This window comes from Prionailurus viverrinus, chromosome F1, assembly GCF_022837055.1.
Source record: "Prionailurus viverrinus isolate Anna chromosome F1, UM_Priviv_1.0, whole genome shotgun sequence".
NCBI lineage: Eukaryota > Metazoa > Chordata > Mammalia > Carnivora > Felidae > Prionailurus > Prionailurus viverrinus.
Window position 1 is genome coordinate 16009646 of NC_062577.1, and position 26093 is coordinate 16035738.

A 26093-nucleotide genomic window follows, 5' to 3' on the forward strand; every position below is an offset into this window, starting at 1 on the left:
ACCTGGGGGGCAATGAAATGGGCACAAAGCTCATGAAAATGAGAGGGGAGCTCATGGGACAGATTTAAAAAGAAAAATCAGTTTTCAAGCTTCTCTAATAAGGCAGTTAAAATGACCTTTGGCATCTAACATGGTGTCCATGCATGCATTCACACACACACACACACAACCTTTAAAGTCAGTCGTACCCCATTTTGTGGATGCGAAAACTAAGACTTCAATTTGGTTGAACAGCTACCTGTGGCAGACTCAGGATTAAAATCCAGTTTTATGACCGAGTCTTGTTTTGGTTCCCTTTCCTTTGTGACACGGTGCCATTTATAAACTCAGGTCATTGAAGGTTCGGGCAACCTGCTGCTGAGTTTCTCCACAAGAAGCGTAAACACATTTTGATGCTCCCGGCCAATCTTTTCCCAGCTGCGGGGCAGTGTGAGACTTTTATGCGTGGCTGGATGAGAAGTCTGACAGAAACCACTCTGAAAAGGGAGCCATCAGAATTGATTAGAATAAAAAATTGCTTTTGCTTTTGAAATATCTGGCACTCTCGTGAGAAGATTGTTTCCCTAAAAAAAGCCGATGTGGAGCTTGAAAAGTCTTTAATATTTAGATGTCTTTCCTATTAAAATAATCAAAAGCCACTAGGGAGGTTTTTAAAGATGTTTCTGAGACCCCACAGTATTTCCCGTTGGCTGGCTGCGGCATTAAGCAGGAGATTTGTGGCGGCCATTCATGGCAGTCCCCATAACCCTCTGGGATCCTGTCCTCCTAAGTAACTCCCATTCGAGCTTGACTTTGGTGGGAGTTTTCCAATCCGCGCAGGCACTGAGCAAAATTAAGAGAAGGGCAGAGTTTGTTTTTGGAAACGGCAGCCCTCTCTTGAGTCCCTTACCCCCACTTAAATGTTCAGTCTTTCATGCCTCTACCTGATCAGTGCGCTCAGGTTCTAGAGAGAGTCTGATAAATTCCTTCCATCTCTGGTGTCAACCAATAAAACCCAATTCCTGGTGTATATAAATTTGGGCAGGGCTAGAGGTGGGAAGTCATTTAACATATTCCTAGTTGTGGGATTTTTGGCATCCCAGGAATGATGGCAGAAGCTGTTGTCACCTCCTTCTAGGAAAGAGTTTGTCCTTCCCTCTGAGGACTCAGACTCTTTAAGACAAGAATTCTCTCGAAACCCAAGAAAACTGTGACCCGAAGACCCAGGAAGGATCCTGCTGAGTCCAAACACTAACGCTTTCCTCCTCGGTGTCTTTGATTACTTCGAGAATGCAGATGGCTGGTTTTCCAATAGTTGGCTTGTGGTTGTTTTTTTTAACACGATAAAGGTATACTTGAAATGCCATCCTTGGTTAATTCGGTGGTTCTCTCTAGCAACCACTTATTGCATGTATACTATATGGGACATACTGGGAATACAGAAACCAATATGTCTGCAAACCTTCTGCTGCTGTGTAAGGCTGTGTGCCCAAACTTGGATTTACATAATGTAGCATATGTTTAACATTTATGTTCCCCATAATATTTCTTTTAAACCCCTGCAAGCCATCTGCAAAGGACCCAGGGCAGCGTCTCACTTTCTGGATGTAATGGTCACGGCTCATTGGTTTCCACAGGGAGGTCACACCTGGGCAGCTGTATCGGTACCAAGTTCAAGCTGGAGCTGGAACAGAACTAGGAGAAGCCTCGCCTCCACTGAGCCACATCCATGGAGCTCCTTACTGTGGAGACGGGAAGGTGGCAGGGTGAGTAGCGGGTACATGGGAATGTGTGAGCAAGGATGCCCTGCCCTACCCTGAACAGGAGGGTTAATCTTGAGTTTCAGTTTGACTTGTCTTGGAAATTGGAGGCACTATGTGATCAAACGAAATCTAGGACCTGGTAGTGATCTTGAGAGATCACTCACATTTTAGTTGAGGAGAAGCTCACTTTTATTTAGAGCTCACTGCAGGGTACTGAGGTACTGGGGCTGATTCAGGGGGTGGCAGGCAGCTCTTAAGGTTTCAAAGGACAAGTGCTGACAGTGACTGAGGGAAGGAATTTATAAGGGAGAAGGTTATATGTCACATGATGCTAAAAGACCAGGTGAGGGTGTGTTTCGAATCAGTGTCCTGTCCCATACCCCTGACTAGCTGTGTGACCTGGGAAAGTCCCTATAGTGTTCTGAGCTTCACTGGCTCACTTGACCCCTAGGAGACCTGACTGCAGTGTATTTACAGCCATTCTGTAAAACTACCAAGGTAAGGATGAAATCACTACTTTGCCTTCTTAACACACCGTGTTCCTTTTTCTGTTTCCCTTTTGTGGTATCAGCCTAGGGGACTAATTCACGCCGGTTTGTCTGGGACTTTTCCAAATCTAGCACTGAAAACGCCCCCATGTCCCACCAGTCGCCCTGTATTAACCTGTCCTGAATGCTCGTCTGACCTGATATGTTCGTTGTATAGAACTGTGGCAGTAGGAGACCGGATGGCCAGGCGCTGTGATGTGTCTTAGATTCTTCATGCTAATAAGATGGCCTCTTTTTAATTTCCCAGACTGGGTGAAAACACATAGTATCCTGATGCCCTAGTAGAAAGCAGTTCTGTATGTAGCCTTTCTTGGGAGCCCATCGCATTGCTTAGCCATCACTGAACACTGCCTGTTTCTTTGCCTGTTCAAAGATTTTTAACCTTTGGTGTAAGGCAAACCTCGCAGATACCCCGACCTTGCTAGTTGGCTGCTACCTCTGCCTACCGCGGTCTCAGCTTTGCACCCAGCTTCCTCCGTCTCTGCTGGGCTCCTCCCCGGGGCTCTGTGCACAGAGTAAGGCTGGCTGCTGTTGATGCTCTCCCTGCTCTGGCCGCCTCTTTCGAAGTCTGCCGCCCACCAGTTAAGGTGTTTGGGAGGCTTGGTTACCAGGACTACCCAGGCAGAAGCCTCCTTGAGCAAAACACTCTGCCCTAGGTGTCTCCCACCGCACTTCTCTGATGGTGGCCGCCTGGAGGCCCCAGGATGCCACCTCTGCCTGGGGGTCTGGGGACAGGAAGGGCTGAAGAGCCCTTCCCAACTTGCACCTTCTCTCCTGTGCCTTGAAACAGCTTCACCTGAAGCAGCATCTGCTTGGCTGCTGGGCCTCACAAGTTTCCTCGTCCAAACATTCCTGTTTCCTGCCTGTATTCCCTCCCTATAAAGAGTCATAAAAGGTTCACCACCCATTGGGAAGAAACCTGTGAATTACAGCTTTGTCTCAGCCAGAGGCAGGGCCTCCACTCCACACACAGCAAGAAGGAGCCATGCAGATTGTTTAACCCACTGTTTAAAGCTTGACAAATGTATGGATTCAATCTAAGGGGATCACAGATGCCCAAGAAGTCATCCTGAGACTAGTTATAATATATTTTTGTCACACTGGGTAACACTGCAGTAAGACCATCAGAGCAAACACTGTGGAGGCCCTGGACTTGTGAGCCACATTTATTTGGAAGCGATCATCTCAGTCTGCCCATGTGGGACATCCAAGCCACGTGTGGAAGTGTGGCAAGTGCAGCCAAGAAACGGAATTTTATTTAATTTTAAGTAGTTTAAATTTAATTTAAAAACTTACTTGATTCAGTTATCAGAAAACCTTTAAATATATTTGGAACAACTTGGGTAGATGAATCTACTTTTCCAACAATAGAGTTTATGAAATCTAAATACAGATCAAGTGTTTGGACCCAGATGTATTGTAAGTGAAAAATACCCATCAGATTTCAAAGATGTGGGATGTGTAAAAGAATGTAATGTGCTTTATTAATAATTTTCATACCGATTACATTACTAAAATGACACTATTTTGGATGTCTCGAGTTTGATGAAATGTATCATTAAAACTAATTCCGCCTATTTCTTTCTTTTAACGTGACTACTAGAAAATGAAAGATGATGTATGTGACGCTCATCTTTCTGTTGGGTAGCAGTGCCTCAGCTGGCTTATCTTCCAAGAAAGAAGGAATTTGAAGTTTCCTTGATTTCTTCAATCATGTTGTTTTTCATATCTGTTATCCTTTCTCCGTTGGCATCCTACCATTTAACACATTATTATATAATTACGTTCATAGCATGCTTTTAATTCGTATGAAAGCATTCTCATATCCAATAACTTAATCATCACTCCATCCCTGTGGGGAGGCACACTTTAGACAATGGTTAGAGCTGTTAGTTATGTCCTCATCTGAAAGCACGTTAGCATGCCCAAACCCTTTGTCTACTGGAGTTAAAATATGTGTCCGTTTTGGTGCAAAGTCAAGAAGAAAAAAACGGTAACCCTCCATCCATTTTACAGTAGCCACATCTGTGTTACCTGTTTTGTTCCCATAACATGCTTCCTGTAGCCCTCAGTCTAAACTAACTCTCCCACCCCAATCCAAATTAGTCACCAGCTGTGTCAGCTTTTCAGGTTCAAAACAAAACGATGACATTTTTCTTCTCCCAGTATTTATTTCTCCCCTGCAATATATGATAGCTGCCACCAGGTGGTAGTAGGGAGTCAGGACCTGAAGGGGCCTTAGCTTTGCCCTGGACGGAGACCAGGCAGCAATCAGGCTGCTGAGTCTCTTGGTATATAAAACAGAAGATTTCAAGCTTACAAAACCCTAACTTTTTTTTTTTTTAATTTTTTTTTCAACGTTTATTTATTTTTGGGACAGAAAGAGACAGAGCATGAACGGGGGAGGGGCAGAGAGAGAGGGAGACACAGAATTGGAAACAGGCTCCAGGCTCTGAGCCATCAGCCCAGAGCCCGACGCGGGGCTCGAACTCATGGACCACGAGATCGTGACCTGGCTGAAGTCGTACGCTTAACCGACTGCGCCACCCAGGCGCCCCAAAACCCTAACTTTAATAGCAACTGTGTCTAGATAGAATAAAACAATGAAAACACAAAGAAATATCAGATAAAAGAGAATAGAAAACAGAACAACATATAGACAGGCAGGTTTCCTCCTCACCAAACCAGCTGTTTTTAAGATTTCACTCATCATAGGGCTGGCAGGCCTTTTCTAGCTTAATGCCATCTACCGGAAACCCTGGAAGGACCCCCATGGATCTCCTAGATGTTTCTGAGACGTGAGCTACTCTTTATGTAAGAGCATTCTCTTAGCTCCTGCTTTTCTCCAGCTTGCACTTTTTAATGTATAATGAGGGATTTTAATAATTTAAAAGAAAACTGTTTTATGCCTGTGTGTATATAAGAATGTATGTTTTGACCTTCCAGGAGCCTGGGAGAAGAATGTGATGATGGGGACCTTCTGAGCGGAGATGGCTGCTCAAGGGCATGCCAGCTGGAGGAAGGCTTCCACTGCGCAGGTGCGTGGAGGACCACCACCTAGGCTTATGTCCTGTTTCTGCAGGCGTCTCCGTGTCTTATTTCCGTGAGCTTTTGATATTCTATAACATATAGCTGAATGATAACAACAATGACATTTGATGTGTCTGTGGTGTGCCAGGCGGGCACTAACTTTCATCTATAGTATGGCATTAAAAAAATTTTTTTAATGTTTATTTTTGAGAGGAGAGAGAGAGAGGGCATGAACAAGGGAAGGGCAGAGAGAGGGGGATATGAAGAATCCAGAGCAGGCTCCAGGCGCCGAGCTGTCAGCACAGAGCCCCCCGCGGGGCTTGCACCCATGAACCGTGAGATCATGACCTGAGCTGAAGTCAGACACTTAACTGACTGAGCCACCCAGTCACCCCACCTATAGTATCTCATTTAATCCCTACATGAACTATGAGGAGATCAATCTGAGGCGCAGAGAGCTTAAATAATATGGGATTTGAACCAAGGAAGTGAGGTTCTAGAATCTAAATATAAACCACTGGGATACACTGCCTCCTTGATTAATGTTACCAAGGATTGCCCTTGGGTCCTCATGTCTACCACCAAAACACCAGCCAAGCAGCACAATCAGAGGTTTTACATAAAAATCAGTGCGGGAAACATTCTAAGCCAAAGAGACTGCAAGATATCTCTTGGCGGCTGTTTCATAGGTAAGATAATGACTGATGACGGGGAGTCCTAACACCGCTTAATCCCGGCAAATCACTAGCAATAAGTTATCACTAGGTGGCTTTGACTCTAGGTTCTTGCCATGCAGGAAGACCATCTAGGAAACTTCTCCCAATTCTGGTTAAAGACATCATCAATGGGCTCCTTACATGTAGATTATAACTATTTTTTTACTCCCATCTGTATACGTTGCAGTGTTTCTGTGGAACGTAACCATTCGCCAAAATTTTGTAAAGAGCGATGCTTTGAAAAATATCTTAATGCCTCTAAATCGCAAGGTAAAGTAGGATATGATTGTAATAATGTATAATTAAGGTGTAAAATACTGTACAGGATGCGCAAATTCTCCTGCTATGAGTAGATTCACAAAATTATAGAATCTTAGGAGTCTTTCATCCGTCCATCTAACAAAACATAGGCAGTGCCCGCCAGGTACCACGAGTCTGATAGAGGCCCTGCTCCCTTCATGTGTGCAGTCTAACTGGGATTTGGAGTCTGGCCTCCTTCCCGTGTAGAAATCTCTCCTGCCAGTTCTTGAGAGAGAGGCCTCTAGCTTCTGCTTACATACTTCTAGCAGTGAAGGACACATCTTGAAATGCACCATTCTACTTAAGAATGGCTTTATCTGTTGCAATACGATCCTTCTCCTCTTCTCCGATTTGGAAACTGAGGCTCAGAGCATTGTAGTGACTAATCCACAGGCATACAAGGAGGCTCTGAAGGGCCAGCACTGGAGCCCAGCTTTCCTCATGCTTAATCAAGTGCTTTTGCCCTGCTATGAAACTACAGAGGATAATTTTTTCCCTGTTTTATTTGACTACCATTCAGATATTTGAAATGCCTCCCCATTATTCTCCTTTCCAATCCAAACATCCCCTCATGTGATTAGGTTTCCAGACCCTTTCCTATTTACCCTAACCTGGCATGTTTCATGTGGTCAATGCCCAGAAAGGAATTCAATACTCCAGATGTGGTCTGGCTGTACAGAATACACCGAACCGATTACCTCCCCTTTTCTGTACACAAGTATTTGTTAATGCCACCTCTGTTTGCAGTGTGTGTGTGTGTGTGTGTGTGTGTGTGTGTGTGGTAACATAATGGGCTCATTGAATATGCACATACACACATACATGCACACATGTATCCTCTTAATGCTGTGTCTCCTCCGGTACAGCTCAAGCCTCCTTTAACTTAACAGTACACCTTGTTTTGTTTCTAACACATTTGATCCCATTAAACTTGGCTCCTGTTTCCTTAGCCTCCAAATCCAGTAAGACTGCATCTAAGTTATTTTAACTTTACTGGGTAAGGCTAAGATGATCCATTCCACAGTTAGACTTCTGTTTCATTGTATAATATGCTCATAGCATGGCGCAGCATATAGTTATATTCCATTCTTTCTCAAAAATTAGGATTGAAGGGACCATGGTGAAATATATATATTTTTAAATGGCCTGTTGTTTTTAGATGGACTTGAAAAAACAGGCAAAAATTTTAAGTCCATGGTGAAAAAAATAGAAACAAGAAGAAATATTCAGTGTTATAAATAGAGAAACAAGACATATATATATGTACATTATAAAATATAATATAAAATACATTTATATATACATAAATGCAAACATATATATTAAATACACATTTATGTACATGAATACATGTACATGTGTAAATACATATATATGCATATATATGAGAGAGAGAGAAATCATCATGGGAAAGTCATTCCAAATGCACATATATTGGCTTTGGGTTTAGGGGAGTGATTTGGGAAGGCCATGGGTTGGATGGAATGCAGGAGTTTAAAACCCCAAATAAGCTTAGAACCCCATCCTGGGAACATTGGCTTATTCCTGGCAAGTAGAGACAGATTTACAGCAGAAGGGCCTTAGACTGGAAGAAATTGTGAAGGAAAATAATTAGTAGCTACATGTTGATGAGCCACTGAGAAAATTACTTCAGCAACCCTGTGGTATTGCTGTGAAGAATTAAAAATAACAAGAATGGTATAGTAACAGTGAATTTTAGTAATGATGTTACTGAATGTATACCTATATGTTGCTATGTTTCCAAATCTTGGTCCTGTCATCTTGTCCTATTACTTAAAGTAGAAATAGGAGATTAGAATCGTGCCACTAATGTTAATTGTCCTACGTTTTGGTAGAAAATGGACCAGAACTCAGTAAGTGGCTTTCTAACTGTACCTCAGCTTTCCACACTTGAAGAAAGCTAGTTTACATGTCTGTAGTTGGTACTATTCACTTAGGAGGAGTTTTCTGGTGAGCAAGTGTGGAACTTGTCCAGGGAATACAAGCTCGCTTCCTAACACTCCAGCAGGTTTTCTTACAGATTCGCTCCTCACTTGTTTGCTGTTGAAGGCAGTGCCTCGGCCTCAGCTTGATAGAGACCCCACTGCGCCCACCTTCTGTGAGCCTGGCTCCAGTCCAAGCTCGATTACTTACGTATCAAGGGACCTGTGGCAAAATGTTCCTTATTTATGACACAAACAAAAAATGCACACCCCGCATGGTTGTTGTAAGACGAAAGGAAAGAAGAGGCATGTAAGCCTTGAAAACCCAGTGCCCATATTGTCTCTTTCAGAGCAGTGGCGCAGTTAGTTGAGGAAACACGATTCAGCCACAAAGAGTAATGGAAAACAAATCCCTCAAATACTTTACTACTTCAAGAACCATGAAGGGGATCCACGTACATAGCCCATCATACCATTTCTTTAACTTCTCTTTCTTCTTTTACCTTCTACTCTTATATCCCCTCCTTCCCTCGGGATCTTGCTTAACGATGCCTTCAAATTTCTTTCTACCTCCAGCCTTACGGTTACTTTTCTCTCGCTATTCTTTATTCACAAATCCCACTGCTTTCTATACCTTCTATTATAGAGATGGATTCTACTCCTCTCCCCATGAAGAATCCTTCTTCTTTAGGAAGGTGTGTGTGTGTGTATGTGTGTGCGTGTGTGTGTGTGCACGCACATCGTTTTGTCTGTATGTTTGGGGTGGGTATTAAGCTAGCTGGCAGTAACAGCATTTTCTTTTGTGGACTTGAGAAAAAATGCAATGAGTTTTCCATGACATCTATGAACACTTTTTGAAATGTTATACAATATTTCTTGCCAGGGGAGCCAAGCCTATGTTACATATATGAGGGAGATGGGATATGTGAACCTTTTGAGAAGGAAACCAGCATCATAGACTGTGGCCTCTATACTCCCAAAGGATATGTGGATCAGTGGGCCACCCAAGCTTATTCCTCTCATGAAGACAAGAAGTGTCCTGCTTCCTTGGTAACTGGAGAACCTCATTCCATGGTAAATCAAGCCGGAAGAATGGAGTGAAGGCTGAGCAGAATTGTAAAGGGGCTCTCTCTCTCACGTGCTTTATGGGGGGGCTTACATTTCTTTCCTGTCTTTGACATCAAATTTAGTCCCTACTGAACTCGGAATAAGGTAACATTAAATGAAAAATTTCTGGACTAGCAATTAAATCTAATCTCCCCCCACCCCGCCCCCACACCTCCCTTACCCCACTTACCCTTACTAGTTTTCATCTAGGAACATTTGGCTGTACAATCGCTGATTCCAAGCTACAGAGAAGCATCGCAAAATTAACCTTAGATGTACAAATATCAGAAATTACACTTGGGCTTTCTATACGGGAGAATTTATTTTACAAGAAGAAAAAGAAGTAGCAAAGAGTCAGAATGCCTGGATTACAATATTGAATTCACTGGTATTACTACTGTTATCACTAAACGAGGTTTGACAGGTCACTTAACCTCTCTGGGCCCCAATTTTCTCATATGTGAAATGGGGATAGTAATAACTTTTGCATTTAACTCAATGGTTTGTCACAAGGATCAAATGAAATTTAAAGTATATTAAAGATCAAAGTATAACTTGATTTAAAGGACTGTTATTATTGAAGAAATTCTAGAGCTAGTACTAAAAACAAATCCTCTGGTATACAATTTTCCATGAATATCCACCTAAATAAATAGGAGATCCTCCAAGGACTTTAAGGACTGACATCTATGAATTAGAGTTGAATACTGAAAAGAAGATTAAGGGCTTTGGCTTTTGGGTACTATTCCAGATGCATCCATTGCCAACTAAACTCTTCCATTCATCATAACAATAAGCAATCCCATCATTTCAATGGAAGTGTGATTTAGCTCTGTTGGTATTTTAGGCCAGGATGAAATCATTGCATTGTATACTTCAGGAGAGCCCCGGGAGATTGAGAAACTAGCCAGGAGTTGGTGCTCTAGTTCGAGAGACTCCTCAAGGACCTTGGAATCTTCTAGATTCTAGCTCTTTCCATCCTTGGCTTGCAGCTTTCTTCCTCCTATTCATAAGATGACTCCACCAGGCATGAAGTCAGCATTTCAGGCAGGAAGATGGGGGAAGTTCACAAGAAGTACGTATATGCTAACTGAGTCTTTCCCTTTTTATTGGGAAACAATCATGGCAGCTTTTCTGGACGTTTAACACTATAGACTTCCACCAACATCTCATCGGTCACATCCAGGTCACGTCATCACCCTTTGTTGTAAAGGTCTCTGAGGAGATGAGCATTTGTAACTGGATTTACTGCCACCTTGAACAAAATCAGAGTTTCCTAATAAGAAAGTAAGGGGAAATGGATATGGGGAGGCAGCTAGCAATGTTCACTACACTTCTTCAGTGAAATCTGGCATCTTTCTCAAGAGTTCTTGGTGCCCAGTGACAGGAAGCCAGGAAAGTTGGGAGATTCTGAGTTAGTAACAGCTCTCTGAAGTGGCTTTTAGTCTAGCTTGTCTATCTTCCTTAAGTATTAAGTGGAGAAATTTTCTGGTGTTTCTGTTCCCTGACTCCTTTACCCAGCTGAATGCTTAATGGTTTCTGACTCAGTAGCCTCACTCCTCGGACTGGTGGATCCTGCCCAGTAAGGATATAACCATCATCCTGGACAGACTTCTATGGCTAATTCTAGGAGCAGTTGCCTAAAATGTTCCAGGACTGTTCTTTGGGCAAGATATCTGGGTTGATGGTAGGCTGAGAGTTATCATGTGTGTTTTTCTACCCAGGTAAATTATATCTTGAGGTTAACAGAGAGCATTGAGACATTCTTCTGCTTAGAGAAAAGTTTTCTGCCAATAGTGTGATCATTAGGCACTCAGAAAGAGAGGAAAACTTTGGTTTTGAGCTACAGAGTCATTGTATTTACTTCTCTCTCACCTTATACATTTAATTTTTGATTGAAATTACATTTCAGATTTGCACGTCATACCATCCAGATTTACCAGAGCACCGTCCTCTCGCTGGCTGGTTTCCCTGTGTCACCAATGGAAACAGACCTCAGGATAAAAGGAGTGAGCAGACAGAAGGTAGCCTGGAGAGGGAGGAGGAGGTTTGGCTCAAAGTAAGTGAACCAAATGGTTGTTTGTGAAGGCTGTGGGTAGATTGTGTGTGTGTGTGTGTGTGTGTGTGCGCGCGTGTGCGCGTGTGTGTGTGTGTGTGTAAAGTGATATGTTGGATTGGCTTCTCGGGAAATTTCCTCTGTTTTTCTCTGAGGTTTTATATTTTGGGTTTCTTTTTCACCTCTTTTTGAATTTTGGGCTTCTTTCTTTGTAAGTCAACCCATTTACAAAGTGTAACATACACACAGAAAAGTGCAAAAAATCAAAAATGCACAGGTCAATACATTTTTAGAGAGTGAACATCCTCTCTAACCACCACACAGATCAAGAAAGAGTATGACATCACCCCATAAATCACTCTTATTCCCCTTGTCAGTGATTTTACCACAGAGGTATCTACTCTTTTTAGTTCCATTGCCATAGATTATTGTGCCTGTTTTTTTTTTTTGTTTTTTTTTTTAATTTTTTTTTTTCAACGTTTGTTTTATTTTTGGGACAGAGAGAGACAGAGCATGAACGGGGGAGGGGCAGAGAGAGAGGGAGACACAGAATCAGAAACAGGCTCCAGGCTCCGAGCCGTCAGCCCAGAGCCCGACGCGGGGCTCGAACTCACGGACCGCGAGATCGTGACCTGGCTGAAGCCGGACGCTTAACCGACTGCGCCACCCAGGCGCCCCTTGTGCCTGTTTTTGAACTTTATGTGAAGAACTTTACAGTACGTACTTCTTGTGTCTCATTCGTTCTTACTCAACATTTCATTTGCTAGAGTGCTGCTTCATTTAGCAGTAGGGTTCGTTTTCATTGCCATGTAGCATTCCAGTGTATGAGTACACCAAACTTGTGTGTCCATATTGGTCAACGTTTGGGTTATTTCCAGTTTTTCTCTATGGTGTTACACATAGTTCTGCTAGAAACATTTCTGTATTTCTTTTGGTGAACATATATAAACAGGTGGGTATATTTGGAACTGCTAGATCGTTGGTAGGCAGATGAGAAGCTTTAGTAGATAATTCCAAGTAGTCTTCCACAGTGGTTGTACTAATTCATACTCCCACCAGAGGCTTGTGAGTATTCCAGATGCTTCACATTTTTCATCAGTACTTGATATTTCAGGCCTTAATTTTAGCCATTCTGTTTGGCATAGAAAGGTAGTAGCCCCTCCATCATGTCAGTTGGATTTATATGTTGCCTAATGAGTTTGGTCTTTTAAATATATATTGGCCATTTCTGTATACTTCTCTTTTTTTTTTCTCTTGGAGGTCGTATTCAAATCTTTTGCTCAGTTTTGTAGGGCTGTCTGTCATTGTCTTCTTAATTTATGTGATTTCTTTACAATTTTCTGCTATGAATTAGAGCTCTCATAATTTCATAAGCAGTGAGCCCCTGAGGATACTCTACCTCCATTTACTGCTTCCTGGCTTTTTAAAGTTAATAATGATTTAAAAATAGCTAAATATTTACCCTGCCCAATGCTCTTCGGGCCTTTCCATATTTCTATGCTTTCCTCATTTTTATTTAGCGTGAAAAAGAAATTCCATCGTTTCTTTTTATGTGAGTGTGCTGGCAATGTATTCTTTCAGTTTTTGTGCGGCTGAAAGTATCTTTATTTGACATTCATTTTCCAAGGGTGTCTTTGCTTGGTATATAGAATTCTAAGTGGCCAGTTGTTTTTGTTCATCACCTAAAGATGTTATCCCAGTGTCTTTTCACTTTCATACTTTCTTTGGAGAGTTAGCTATCAATCTGCTATATACAACTTTGAAGGCAATGTCTTTTACTCTGTGATGCTTTTACTATATTCTCTTTGTGTTTTGTCTTCGGCACTTTTACTATGATGTTCCAAGGCCTGTTTTTCCTTTGTATATATCTGGCTAATGGTTTGTCAAACTTTCTGAATCTGTGACTTAATGTCTCTACTTGCCCATCTGTGCTTTCTTCCTTTTCTTAGACACTAGATATACATGCAGTAGACCTTTTGCTGTATATCTTTTCTCCTTTTTCTTTTCTTTTTTTTTTTTACTTTTCTTACCCTTTTTCTTCATGCTGAAGTCTGGTTATTTCATACTGGTATACTTTCTGTTTTACTAATCACAATCACAACTTTTATTCCATATAATTGGCTGTTAAACTGTTTATTACATTATTAATTTCAGTTATTGTATTTTTAATTCTAGAATTATTATTTAACTTTTTGTATAGATTCTCATTTTGTTTGAAATTCTTTATCCTATAGTTTATTTTAAAAATATATTAATCCCTATAATTGTAAAGTCTGTGCCTGATAATACGAATAGCTTGGTGACCTGAGGTCTGTTTATGTTGACTGTTTCTTCTCTTTATTTTCATTCATTTAGCCTCATTTACTTTCATATTGAATAAAGTTTTAACTAAATATTATTGTAGAGATTGTGGCTAATGATATCTTCCTTTCAAGATCATTTACTTTTTTTTTTTAAACATGTAGTAAGATTTGGGAAAGAACATCTTAATCCAATCAGTAATGAAGATGACTCAAATTTCTGGGGTGCCTGAGTGACTCAGCTAGTTACCTGTCTGACTTTGGCTCAGGTCATGATCTCACAGTTTGTGAGTTCGAGCCCTGTTGGGCTCTGTGCTGACAGCTCAGAGCCTGGAGCCTGCTTTGGATTCTATGTCTCCCTCTCTCTCTGCCCCTCTCCTGCTTGCACTCTGTCTCTCTCTCTCTCAAAAATAAATAAACATTAAACAAATTAAAAAGAAAAGATGCTTCAAATTTCTGTATTAGTGAGCCCTGATATGTTTTTCCCCTTTTCCTTTTTTCCCCTTTTTAGGGGTCTCAAATAAAAGCTTGGATTAGGCCCTCCACCTTGATAGTCTCTGAAGTACAATTTCTGTCTCCTCAGCAGTATGTGTCTGGTAAAAACTGTTTGGCTTTTTGGCCTCTCACCCACCAATTCCCGCTTAGTTTCTTATGCTCTTATTCTGCAGAGCTTAGAGTTTGAAAAATACCTCAGTGGCAAAAGTGGCACAGAATGTGAGGTTCCTTTCAATGTGGTTTCTTGCTTTTCAAGTCTCTTCAGTCCTGATTGCTGTGGTTGCTCTCACATGTTTTCAAACTTTTTTCTTTTTTGGGGCATCTGGATGGCTCAGTCAGTTGGGTGTCTGACTTCAGCTCAGGTCGTGATCACATGGCTTGTGGGCTTGAGCCCCGCATCAGGCTGTGTGCTGACAGCTCAGAGCCTGGAGCCTGCATCAGATTCTGTGTCTCCCTCTCTCTCTGTCCCTCCCCTGCTTGTTTTCTCTCTCTCTTTCAAAATTAAATACACATTAAAAAAATAAAAAAAATTTCTTTTTACTTTATTCATATTTTATAATTATTCTTGACAGAAGTGTTTGTTCTATTATAAGCTATTTCCTCATAGCTAGAAGCAGAAGTCTCCAACTGGAATTCTTTTAATGTATGTCAGTTAACTACCATGTATATTTTATATTTTCGGTGTGCACCCTGTTTTTACTACAAATGATGTAGGGGTGTATATATATATATATATATATATGAAAAAATCACAAATATATTTGGGAGTTAATATATCAAACCTATTAATAAAATTTAGTTTTTACAAATCCATTTAATACCAAATAAATTAGGAAGTGATTTCTAAAAATAAGCTCATTGGGGATTTTTTCCACAAGTTTTCTGAGGGCTATAGGATTTCTGACTATTTATTTTTTTTTTAGTTTACTTTAATCTTGATTTGACACACACATATGATTTGCATGTAGTGGATCAGAGACAAATTTATTGTACAAGTGAGAAACAACTATACTGAAAAACGTTAGCCTTGAAAATATCTTTCCAAAATCCTTCATTTACTAAAATGCTACTTTCCCAACAAATTTCTCAATTTAGTCCTCATTTACTGAGAACTTGTCTCTCTTAGTTTTCTTTGGTTTCATCTAATCTCAAACCAATACACCAAAATGTTAGGAATTTCTTTTATAAGGCATAACATGTAAATTTTTATTATTTACAGTAATAAGCACATTTTAAAAGCCACTATAGTTTACAAAGTGCATTCTCATGTGCTTTTTAATTTGATCCCTGCAGTAGCTCTGAGTTTGGCAAAGTAGTTGTTTTCCTATTTTATAGATTAGAAAAATAAGAATTCGTCTCAAAGTGCTTTTTTTACATTACTCAAGAATCAAATGGTAAAACTGAAGATCAGACTCATGCCTCTTGACTATGATCGCATGTTTATTCCTCTATACCATGTTGCCGTATTCAGTCAGCACGCGTTATGCACCTGTTATATGCCAGACCCAGAATTGAACACTGGGGATAAACATGAGAACATGACATGAGCAAGAAAACAAATTAAAACATGTGGAATTGGAAGGAAAGCCCTCTTGTCTTCTTTTGTTGCTTTTCTTCTAAATTCTTCAAAGACAATGTATCTATGGACCTAATTCATAGGATTTATTAAGTGCATATTATAACTCGAGGTGCCATTGGGGGATAGAGAAAGAAACAGAGGGAATGATTCCTTCCAGAAAGTGCTTTGAATCTCAGCAATACAGACAACAAATGAAGCAATCTGAGAAGGAGGTGCTGTTTGGTTACACAGAGAGCCCATCAACATATGCAAAATCATATGTTCATATTTATTTTCATGGCTGTTCTAAAATGTTCCCAATTTGGAATGGTCTCACTCAGGCTGGACTGGTTAGCAATCTTAACAGAAAGTAGTTAGGTATTTTAAATATAGTATGCTTATAGTATTTTGAATATAATATTTAAAAGATCAATTATAAATTATAGACCACTGCTGGAAACATGTGCTATGTGAAGCCTTTGCTGTGTAAAACCTAAAGCCTATAAACCATTATTTCCTTCTTTTCTTTGTTTGGGTTCAACTAGCCAAACACTGAGTATGAATCTTCAACAGAAAATGTATTACATTTAATTGATTGGATTTCAAAGAGTCTGTGATACCACACAGGGGTGTGGGGATGGTGGTGGTTGAGAAACACATTTATTGATATTTTTTTCTGTTCCAGGTATCTTATTATTAATTTTCATACAAGCTCTCTATCAGAGATGTGATTTTACTCATTCTAAAAATGATTATCTGAAAACTCAGAGATGCTAAACATTTGGGATAACATAGTTAATAGAGATACAGATAAGATTCAGATTCAAATCCACTTTATCCCAAAATGCCACGGTCCTTCCTCCATACCAGGAGCTGGTATAAAGAGCAAAATAATAAATATTCTAGGGTTCATGGGCCATACAGTCTCTGTTACAACTACTTACAACTCTGTTAACACTGCTATTATAGAATGAAAGCAGCCACAGGCAGTATATAAATGAACAAGCATAGCTGTGTTCTAATAAAATTATATGTATGAACACTGAAATTTCATTTCATATAATTTTCACCTTATTCACATTGGTTTTCTTTGATTTTTTTTTCAACCATTGGAAAATGCAAAAGACATTCTTAGCTCACAGACCATACAAAACCAGGCAGTGGGTCAGATTTGGCCCATGGGTTATAGCGTGCCCACCTTCACTCTGGATCACGTGTCCAGTTCATACTAAAGATGTTGATAGACACTTGCCTTATTTCCACCTCATAACAGGGCCAATTTTAATTCTACTCCATAAACATTGGCGAAAATGAATAGAATATTATACTATAGAGAAGTTCAAAGCTGAATGAGTCACCATCTTTATCCTTGAGGTACATACACTGCATGGCCATGTTGCACAAATACTCCAGAAGACAAAATGTCGTAAGTTATATGGTACAGACACAGTAACTACAAAACAGACTCAGAAGGGCCTGGTGACTGGACATAGAGAGATAGAGATAAACCTTGTCTCATTGAATTCCCCCATTTATCCCATCTTCCACACTCCTCTACACACACACACACACACACACACACACACACACACACACTCTACGCCTTAATCATTTTAGTCATAACAGATTGCTTTCAGTACTGGAATACTCTGAGGTTTTCACATCTCCATGACCTTTCAGGTAGGGAGCTCGTGTTTTTCTTTCTCTGTAAGTGCTTTCTCTGTTTTGTGTCTCTAAGAAACACATATTCATCTTCTAAGATTTAGCTCATGGATTATATCTTTTATAGTCTGACCTTTCCCGAACCTCTTGCCCAAGCCCCTCTTAGTGTAATCGGTAACTTCTTCCTATGCGCCTCCTCAGCAGACTCTTCTGTCACAGCGTTTGTATACTTTGCTGTTCTCCTTTCTCCGTCTTCATCTGATGAATTCTAGGAACTTGTGGGCAGTGACCATGTATAGTCATGGTTTTATGTCAGGCATTGAGCACAGAGCTTCCCTGTTGTAATCTTCAGAATGTTTGGCGATTGCTTGAATGAACAATGCCATGTTAGCTTTTGGCCTTGGTAATTGGGAGCGTAATGGTAACATAGTGGCACCCCCTCATCCGTGTTTTCACTCTTGCAGTTTCCGTGACTGCGGTCAACCGCGGTTGAAAAGCAGATGACCCTCCTCTGACACATCATCACAAAGTCAGTAGTAGCCTCACGCTATGTCACAACGCCTGGGTCATTCACCTCACATGTCATCACGTAGACATTTTATTATCTCACACTATCACAAGAAGAAGTACAATGATATTTTGAGAGAGAGATATTCATATAATTTTTATTATAGTACATTATTACAATTGTCCTATTTTATTATTAGTTATTGTTAATCCCTTACTGTGCCTAATCTATAAATTAAATGTCATCACTGGTATGATGTATAGGAAAAGACATAGTATAAATATAGGGTTTGGTACTATCTGCAGTTTCAGGCATCCCCTAGGGGTCCACTGGAATGTATCCGGTGACTGGGGGGAGGCTACTTATGACACAACACGGAGGTGGGTAAGTGGGACTGTGGGCTATGCTAGATTGAAAGGGGAGGAGACAGAGGCTAGAAACAGAGGCAGACTACCTCTTCCTCCAAAATTTTATAAAAGATGGGCTATAGGTTGAGTGAAAACCACATCAAAAGAAATTTTTCGAAGATGGGGGGAAGTTTGATCATCTTCTTTGGTTGTGGCAGGTTGGATGCTGTAGGAGTAGATTCTGAGATGGAATTTAGGTGCTTGCTTCGTCAGCACGTATACCAAAATTGAGATGGAACTTAGTGTGCCAGGTGTTTATTAAGGAGCGGCCTGGGTACCAACATCTGTGGAAAAGAAGGGAAGGAAGCATGAGTGTGTGAAACGGGAAGTCGAGCAACCTCAGTGACAGCTTGACCGTCCTCTCCTGCACAGAAATAATATGTATTATTATAAGGGACAAGTGGTAAGTGGAGTTAATATGGCTGTAAGGTCCTTACACTATGGATAGTAATATTATTTGAATGTAGATTGTAGTAAGTTAGATATACATATTATGATCTCCAGAACAATCATTAAAAATACACATATACATGAAGATTAATACAATGATACAATAACTTGATTCACTCAAAAGAAAGCAGGAAAAGAGGAACGAAGAAACAGCTAATAAAAAACAAATACCCTCTGGCAGACTTAAAACTAAGGATGCTATTAATTACATTAAATTCAAATTGCCTAATAATGCCATATAAAAGGTAGAGATTGTCAGTCTACATAACATGGAAAGAATTACATACCGTTTATGAAAACACAGTTTATTATTTTTATTTTAAAATTTGTTAATGTTCTTTTGTTTTTGAGAGAGAGAGAGAGAGAGAGAGAGAGACCGTGTGAACAGAGGTAGGGGAGGGGCGAGAGAGACGGAGACACAGAACTGGAAGCGGGCTCCAGGCTCCGCGCTGTGAGCACAGATCCCGACACGGAGCTCGAACTCACGAACTGTGAGATCATGACCTGAGCCAAAGTCCGACGTTTGACTGAGCCACCCAGGTACCCCGAAAACACACTTTAAATACAAAGACATGCAGAATGAAAGTAAAAGTGAAAAATTGTATATCATGTGAACTCTAACTGTAAGAAAATTTCTGTGCTATGTTAATATCTGACAAAATAGAGTGTTACCGGAGGAAAACAGGGATATTTCATATTGATAAGTGGGTCAATTTATCAAAAATGCTGAACAATCTTAATTGTTATAAAATTGAATCACCTAAGAACGGAGCCTCAAAAGAAATGAATTAAAAGTTGACAGAACTAATAGACAAATAACCAAATTCATAATAATTGGAGATTTTTATCATATCTCTCTGTAAGTCATTGATATAACAAACACAAAAAAATCAGGACAAGTGTGTAAGATTTGAAGATCATTATCAGGTATCTTGATCTACTTGACATTGGTAGAAACACTACACTCAGCAACTGCAGAATGCACGTGGTACATTCACCAAAATAGGCTATATACTAGACCATAAAATAAGTCTTAGCGAATCTGTAATGATTGTAGTCATACAGAGTACATCCTCTGATCTTTACAGGACTATATTTGAAATGAATAACAATATGTCTAGGAGATGTGCAATTTTTTTGGTAGTCAAGCAGTATATTTCTAAATAATCCATAGGTCAAAGAAGGTTTTCTGGGGAAAATTAGAAAATATTTTGAGCTGAATGATAATGAAGCAACATTTCAAAATGTATGAGATATGATTAAAATAGTACTTCCAGGGAGATTTATAGCTTTATATATCTCTGTTTGAAAAATAAGCAGTATAAAATTAATAATCAAAGTTTCCACCTAAATTAGGAAAAGATCAAATTAAAGTCAAAGTAAAAATGTAAAGGAACTAACAGAGAAAGAGGCGCAAAGTAGCAAAAACTCCTGTATCACCATTGTTATTTTACTTTCTCTGGAAATAGCAGCCAATGCTAGACTTTGAATTTTATACTTTCTGAGCTATAAAAGAAATGAAACGATAAAATGTGAAAGGGGGAAATAAAATTCAAATTATTTCCCCAGAAATTAAGTTGATACCTGAAAAGAGGAAACAACCCCCAAATTATTTATTTAGTATCATAGTTTAATACAACATTAAGATGAAAGCAAATATGCTAATTTTTAAATAGCAGTCAAAGAGAAAACACGATTAAAGAAAATAGTTCCCTTACAATAGCAGTGAAGGTAGTAAAATATCTAGGAGTAAATGTAAAAAAAAAAAACAGGAAATGGAAAGATCTGTATGAAGAAGACACATGAAAGCTTGAATAAATGAAGAGTCACAAACTGGTCTTGTACAGAAAGACTCAATATCCTATGAAGGTCGACTCTCCCTAAACCCCAGACTTTGCAGAATCCCAATAAAAATTCTCACGAAGTACTTTTAAGGAATGACAAAGTTGATATTAATGTGTTTATGGAAATTTTACAAAAGTTTAACGGGGAAGGAGGCCTGACTCTGTCAAACATCAAAATATACCATGAAGTTATAATGGTTAAAATATCAATAAATAGACAATCACTGGAACAAGATGGCTCAGAAATACACTGAAAGAGAGAGACATCTATGTCAGCATGTGGACTTGAAATTAAAGTTGATACTTCCAAGACAAATGAAAATAGTGCATTCATTTCCACATATCCGTGCATAAACATATTATTATCTAATTACCTAAAATGGGTAAATCTGATGTGAACAAAGTGATATCGTGATATTGGGCATTATTAGTGAGGTGGAGCATCCCTTTACAAAAATAACTGTCAGCCATCTCGTGTTCCTCTTCTATTAATTGTCATGTAGATAAATCTATTAGTTTTTTCCTAAGATTGCAAAAATATTTTTTACCTTCTTACAGTTTTGCCTTTTGAAGTTTAGCGTTTAACCTATTGAAATTTGTTTTTGTATTTAGAATAAGTAGGGCTCCCCTTTTTTCCTCCTATATATGAGAAGCCAATTTATAATCGCAACCATTAAAACATTCCATCCTTGCCCTGATGATCTGAAGTGCCACGTTAATTATATACTAGTTTCTGGAATAGACTTTGCTACATAAGCATAACTCGTAGGGCATGTCCCCACCTTCTTCCGCTTTTGCACATTTAAAAAAATTGAGTTAGCTATTCATTATTCATGAGCACTTATTTTCTATATAAATTTTAGAATAAGCCTTAGATTCTTTCTTCTGCCTCTTGAAAAACATACTGGTGTATGTGAGCCGACCTTAATCAAACACTTGATACATGTCAATTGATAGGATCATATGAGTTTTCTTGTTTGATCTATCATTATGTTGAATCATATCAATAATTTTTTTTTTAGATATCAAGTTATTTTTGTCTTTGTGGCGTGAACCCGCTTGATTATTACATATTATATTTTAAATATGCTCTTGGATTTTATTGGTTAATCTTTTGCTTTGGATTTTTGCACTTGTATTTATATAAGGAATTAGTTTGTTCCTCTTTTGAATATTCACATTACACAAGCCTCATAAAATTGATTGAGAAGTTTTCCTTCTTGTAGTTTCTGAAACCATCTGTATAAAATAAGGATTATCTATTCCTTCAAAATTAACCCACCTGTAAAACCAATTGGGTTTGGGGTTTTTTCTTGAGGAAATATTTATGTTTGTCATTTAACTTCCTTTGATTTTTATTAATATGTTCAATTTCTCCTTTCCAATTTTGGACTATGGGAGATTTCCATACATTTACTAATTTCTTCCACGTGTTCAAATTTCGTGCTGATAGTTGTTCATAATGTATTTTTATTTTGTCTCATCTCTGTCTTAGCTATAGTTACCCCTCCTTTTATATTGTATGTTTTTAAGCCTTCTGATTTCTCCTCTTCACTCTCTTGATTACTCATGTCTGGGTTTCTTCAAATAACAATTTCTACTTTTGTTCATTTTCCTCCTCTTTCTAGTCACGGTTCTCCAAGTCATGGATTTTTGTCTTTATCTTTATTATTTCCTCTCTCCCTGTTATTCTGGATTCATACTGATGTTCTGTTTAGCTTCCTGTGTCAAACACTTGGATAATTTGTTTTCACTGTTTCCTAATGTTTCCCTCTAGGTACTGCTTTGATTTTAGCCAATAAATGTTGACATGTAGGGCTTTCATCATTGGTCTACCCTAAGTATTTTGTAATAACTCATAACATCTTTTTAAAATCATGGATTCTTAATAGCATTTTATTTGTTTGTTTCTAGCATTGAGTTTTAGAGGGTAACAACTTTTATGGTGCCAGCTCTGTCATTATTAAAGGTTTTTTTTTTCCTTCCTTTCTTGGTCCTACATTTTATTAGGAAGCACTTAAAGCATGAGCCTCCATTCATTCAGAAATTAAGGACCAGTCTGTATTAGAAATGTGTGCTCTCTATTAGCTGGTCCAAAAAGTATCTACCACTCTTCCCATTTATTCTTTCTCTCTTCCTCTTTATATACAAACACCTACAAAATCATTTCTTCTTCTTTTCTTTTTTTTATTTCTCTGTTCTTCTTTCTTTTATCTCTTCATTTTTTTGAAGTTGTGCATTCTTGTATCTTGCCAACTTGGGCTTTTTGAAAAAAAGTATTTCAAGTCAACAATGAAGAATTTTTTAATATAAGTAAGTCCTACGCTATGTTCAAGGCATATTTATACTAAGGAAATTCTTTATTGTTTCTGATATTCAAATTTAAGTGAACATCTTGTTAAGTTTTGTTTGTTTTTGCTAAATTTGGCAACACTTTTTTTAATTTAATTAGTTGAATATTAATCCTCTATTTAGAGATGACTTCAACATCCAGAAAACTGTCCAGATTTCATTATTTAGCAAAAAAGAAAAACTCATATATAGAAAGCATCAAGTCTCATCATTACTTTGGATTCTTTGACGTTTTGTTCATAGGAAAGTGGTTAGATCTCTTTGTTAAAGCTTATGTACCTTACCTAGAATTTTAATAATATTAATTTTCTGACTTTTCAATCTGCTACAGAAAAGGAGCAACAAATTAGTAGGGGAGATAGAAACTGGGAGAAGACCTGTACTCAGAGGAGCAGTATTATAAGCCCTATTTTTACCACTAGTCAGTCAAATAACCTTATATAAATCATACAGCTTCTTGGACATCAATTTTATTAGCTTTAAAATGAGGTATTTGGGGGCACCTGGGTGGCTCAGTCAGCTGAGCATCCAGCTCTTGATTTCGGCTCAGGTCATGATCTCACAGTTGGTGAATTCAAGACCCACATCAGGCTCCATGCTGACAGTGCAAGGCCTGCTTGGGATTCTCTCACTCTGCCTCTTCCCCCACTCATGCTCTCTCTCTCTCTCTCTCTCTCTCTCTCCCTCTCCATCCCTCCCCGCCCCCTCTCTGTCTCTGTCTCAAAATAAATAAATAAACTTTTAAACTGAGGTGTTTGGACTAGATGATTCCTTCCAGTCTTTTTTTTTCCAATATATGAAGTTTATTGTCAAATTGGTTTCCATACAACACCCAGTGCTCATCCCAAAAGGTGCCCTCCTCAATACCCCTCAGCCACCCTCCCCTCCCTCCCACCCCCCGTCAACCCTCAGTTTGTTCTCAGTTTTTAAGAGTCTCTTATGCTTTGGCTCTCTTCCACTCTATTTTCATTTAAGCTTGATGGTGAACTTAAAAAAGAAAGAGATAATAAATATGAATAACAGAAGAATTCCAGTTGTAGGCTACCAAATGCTAAGAGCAAAGAGAAGTATATCTCCTGATACCTTTAGAGCTTTGCTACTCACAATGTGGTTGGCATCCAGAAGCATCCACATCACTTGAGAGATAGGTAGGACTGCAGAACCTCAGCTCTACTAAATCAGAATTGGCATTTTAAAACAAGACCCTCAGGCGATCTGTAGATACGTTAAAGTTTGGAGAGCACTGCCTTATAGGGTTGTTATCTTAGCATTCAGGAAAATAATTGATGTTCAAAATGAGGCCTCCAATTTACCAAGTAAAAATTCAGTTAAGTACAGGGTTCCCTAGTGAAGAGGCCAGGAGCATTTATAATAGGTATTAGAATTATTTCTGTACACACCCCTGACATTTCTAAACAGGTCTTGCCTTTCAAAAGAAAACCTGTTTAGAAAATCAGTCTGTGTGGATCCCTGCCTTCCCTGGGAATCCTGCAAAAACAAAGGTGACTATGTATAACACGATTTTCATTTCCACCAGAGACTAGACTGGTGCACTGAAAGAGGAATTTCATTTCCCAGTGGCTCAACAGTTTCTCCCCAAAGGAAAAGCACCCATTTTCCGCTTTCCTGTCTGATTGCTACTTCTGTAACTTTTCATTGATTTGACACGGAAGCTTTTTCACACCCTTGACGCAACATCTTATCCGACTCTAAGTGACATGAGTAATTGGGATGGCGATCTTTCTCAACAGGGTGTGGGGAGGCTTGCCTGGCTCCGGAGTGCACTCCTTCATTCCCTCACTTACACATTCTTGTTCCCAAGAGAAGCTTCTCCGTATGCATTCCATAACACCTTCCCTCATTCTCAGTTTGTCTTGTGTGGAGTGTCCCCAGGATTCAGAGTCTGAGGTGAAGATTTGATGCAAGTTTATCGAGAACTTTTCCTAAGATCAACACTTGTTGGGGGAGTGAAAGAACTAGAAAGTAGTGAGAGAGGAGGGCTGTGAGAGGGCCATGTGACAGCGTCGGCATCCCACACGGAGCTGGATGGCCCTCGGAGTTCTCCTATCTGTACACCACTCACTCCTATCAAAAGGCCACTGGACATGGGTTTCTTCCCTCTCCAGCCTCCCCAGAAGAGTGCCATGAGCTTGTGGGGTCGCTCTTCCTTGGAGGGCAGTTTCCAGAAGGAGACTTTGCCGTGGGTTGAGTGCTCGGTCATGAAGGAGGTGGTCTCACAGTATCTCCCAGATTTCACAGTGGCCCACACACCGCAGTATCCGCCACAGATTTGGTTTCCCTCTTTCTGAGCCCCCTTGTGAGTTGCACGGGCTCTTCTAACACAGAGTCTCTGCAGACTTAGCCCTGGTGTCTAAAATCACAGATGAGGAAATGCTGTTAGAAGGAAGGGAGACAACAAGCTGATTCTGATCTGAGTCCTTCCATTGACTTGCCGAGTCACACGTTTCCAAATGTCTCCCCCTGGATGGTGGGGGGTCATAATGGTGCTCCCTCTTCATTTCCCAAAATGACAACTTGACTTCACTCTTCCAAAAAGAGAATCACATAAGCCCATGGTGTTTATAGCCATACTTGTACTATGAAGGAATATAACATAGGATATCAGCTGAGTTTTGACCAAAGCAAGGGAGACAGGCTTGGATGTGGGAAGGAAGTCAAACCAGGTTCAAAACTGTTTCCCATTCTGACTCACATCGTCACATATGGAGACTACTGAGATAGGTCAGTGGCAAGATGCTAGTTGCCTCACAGCCTCCCTTCCTCTGTTAGATTTGGATGTCAGGTAAGATCCCCTGAAACTGTGAGAATTAATCTCTCTGCCCTGTCAAATTTCTTAAGTCTACAAAGGTAGCAATATTATTAGGGTGGGCCATATGAAATTGCCAACATTTGATAATTTTTCATCTACAAAAAAGGCATATGGTTCAACCAATAGTGCAAGCACTTTTTATCTATTTATTAAAAAAAATTTTATAGGGGTGCCCGGGTGGCTCAGTCAGTTGAGTGACCGACTTCAGCTCGGGTCATGATCTCACAGCTTGTGGGTTTGAGTCC

At 39.5% G+C, this 26093-nt stretch overlaps 1 protein-coding gene across 3 annotated transcripts in view; it reads left to right on the forward strand.

Moving 5' to 3' along the window:
- PAPPA2 (pappalysin 2) overlaps positions 1 to 26093 on the forward strand; it is a 272063-nt gene that overhangs the window by 133309 nt on the left and 112661 nt on the right. For all 3 annotated transcript variants that reach the window (XM_047841337.1, XM_047841339.1, XM_047841338.1), the window contains 4 exons: positions 1617 to 1745; positions 5237 to 5328; positions 9163 to 9353; positions 11299 to 11445. In XM_047841337.1, the coding sequence (XP_047697293.1) occupies positions 1617 to 1745; positions 5237 to 5328; positions 9163 to 9353; positions 11299 to 11445 (559 nt within the window). The remainder of the gene's footprint in view (positions 1 to 1616; positions 1746 to 5236; positions 5329 to 9162; positions 9354 to 11298; positions 11446 to 26093) is intronic.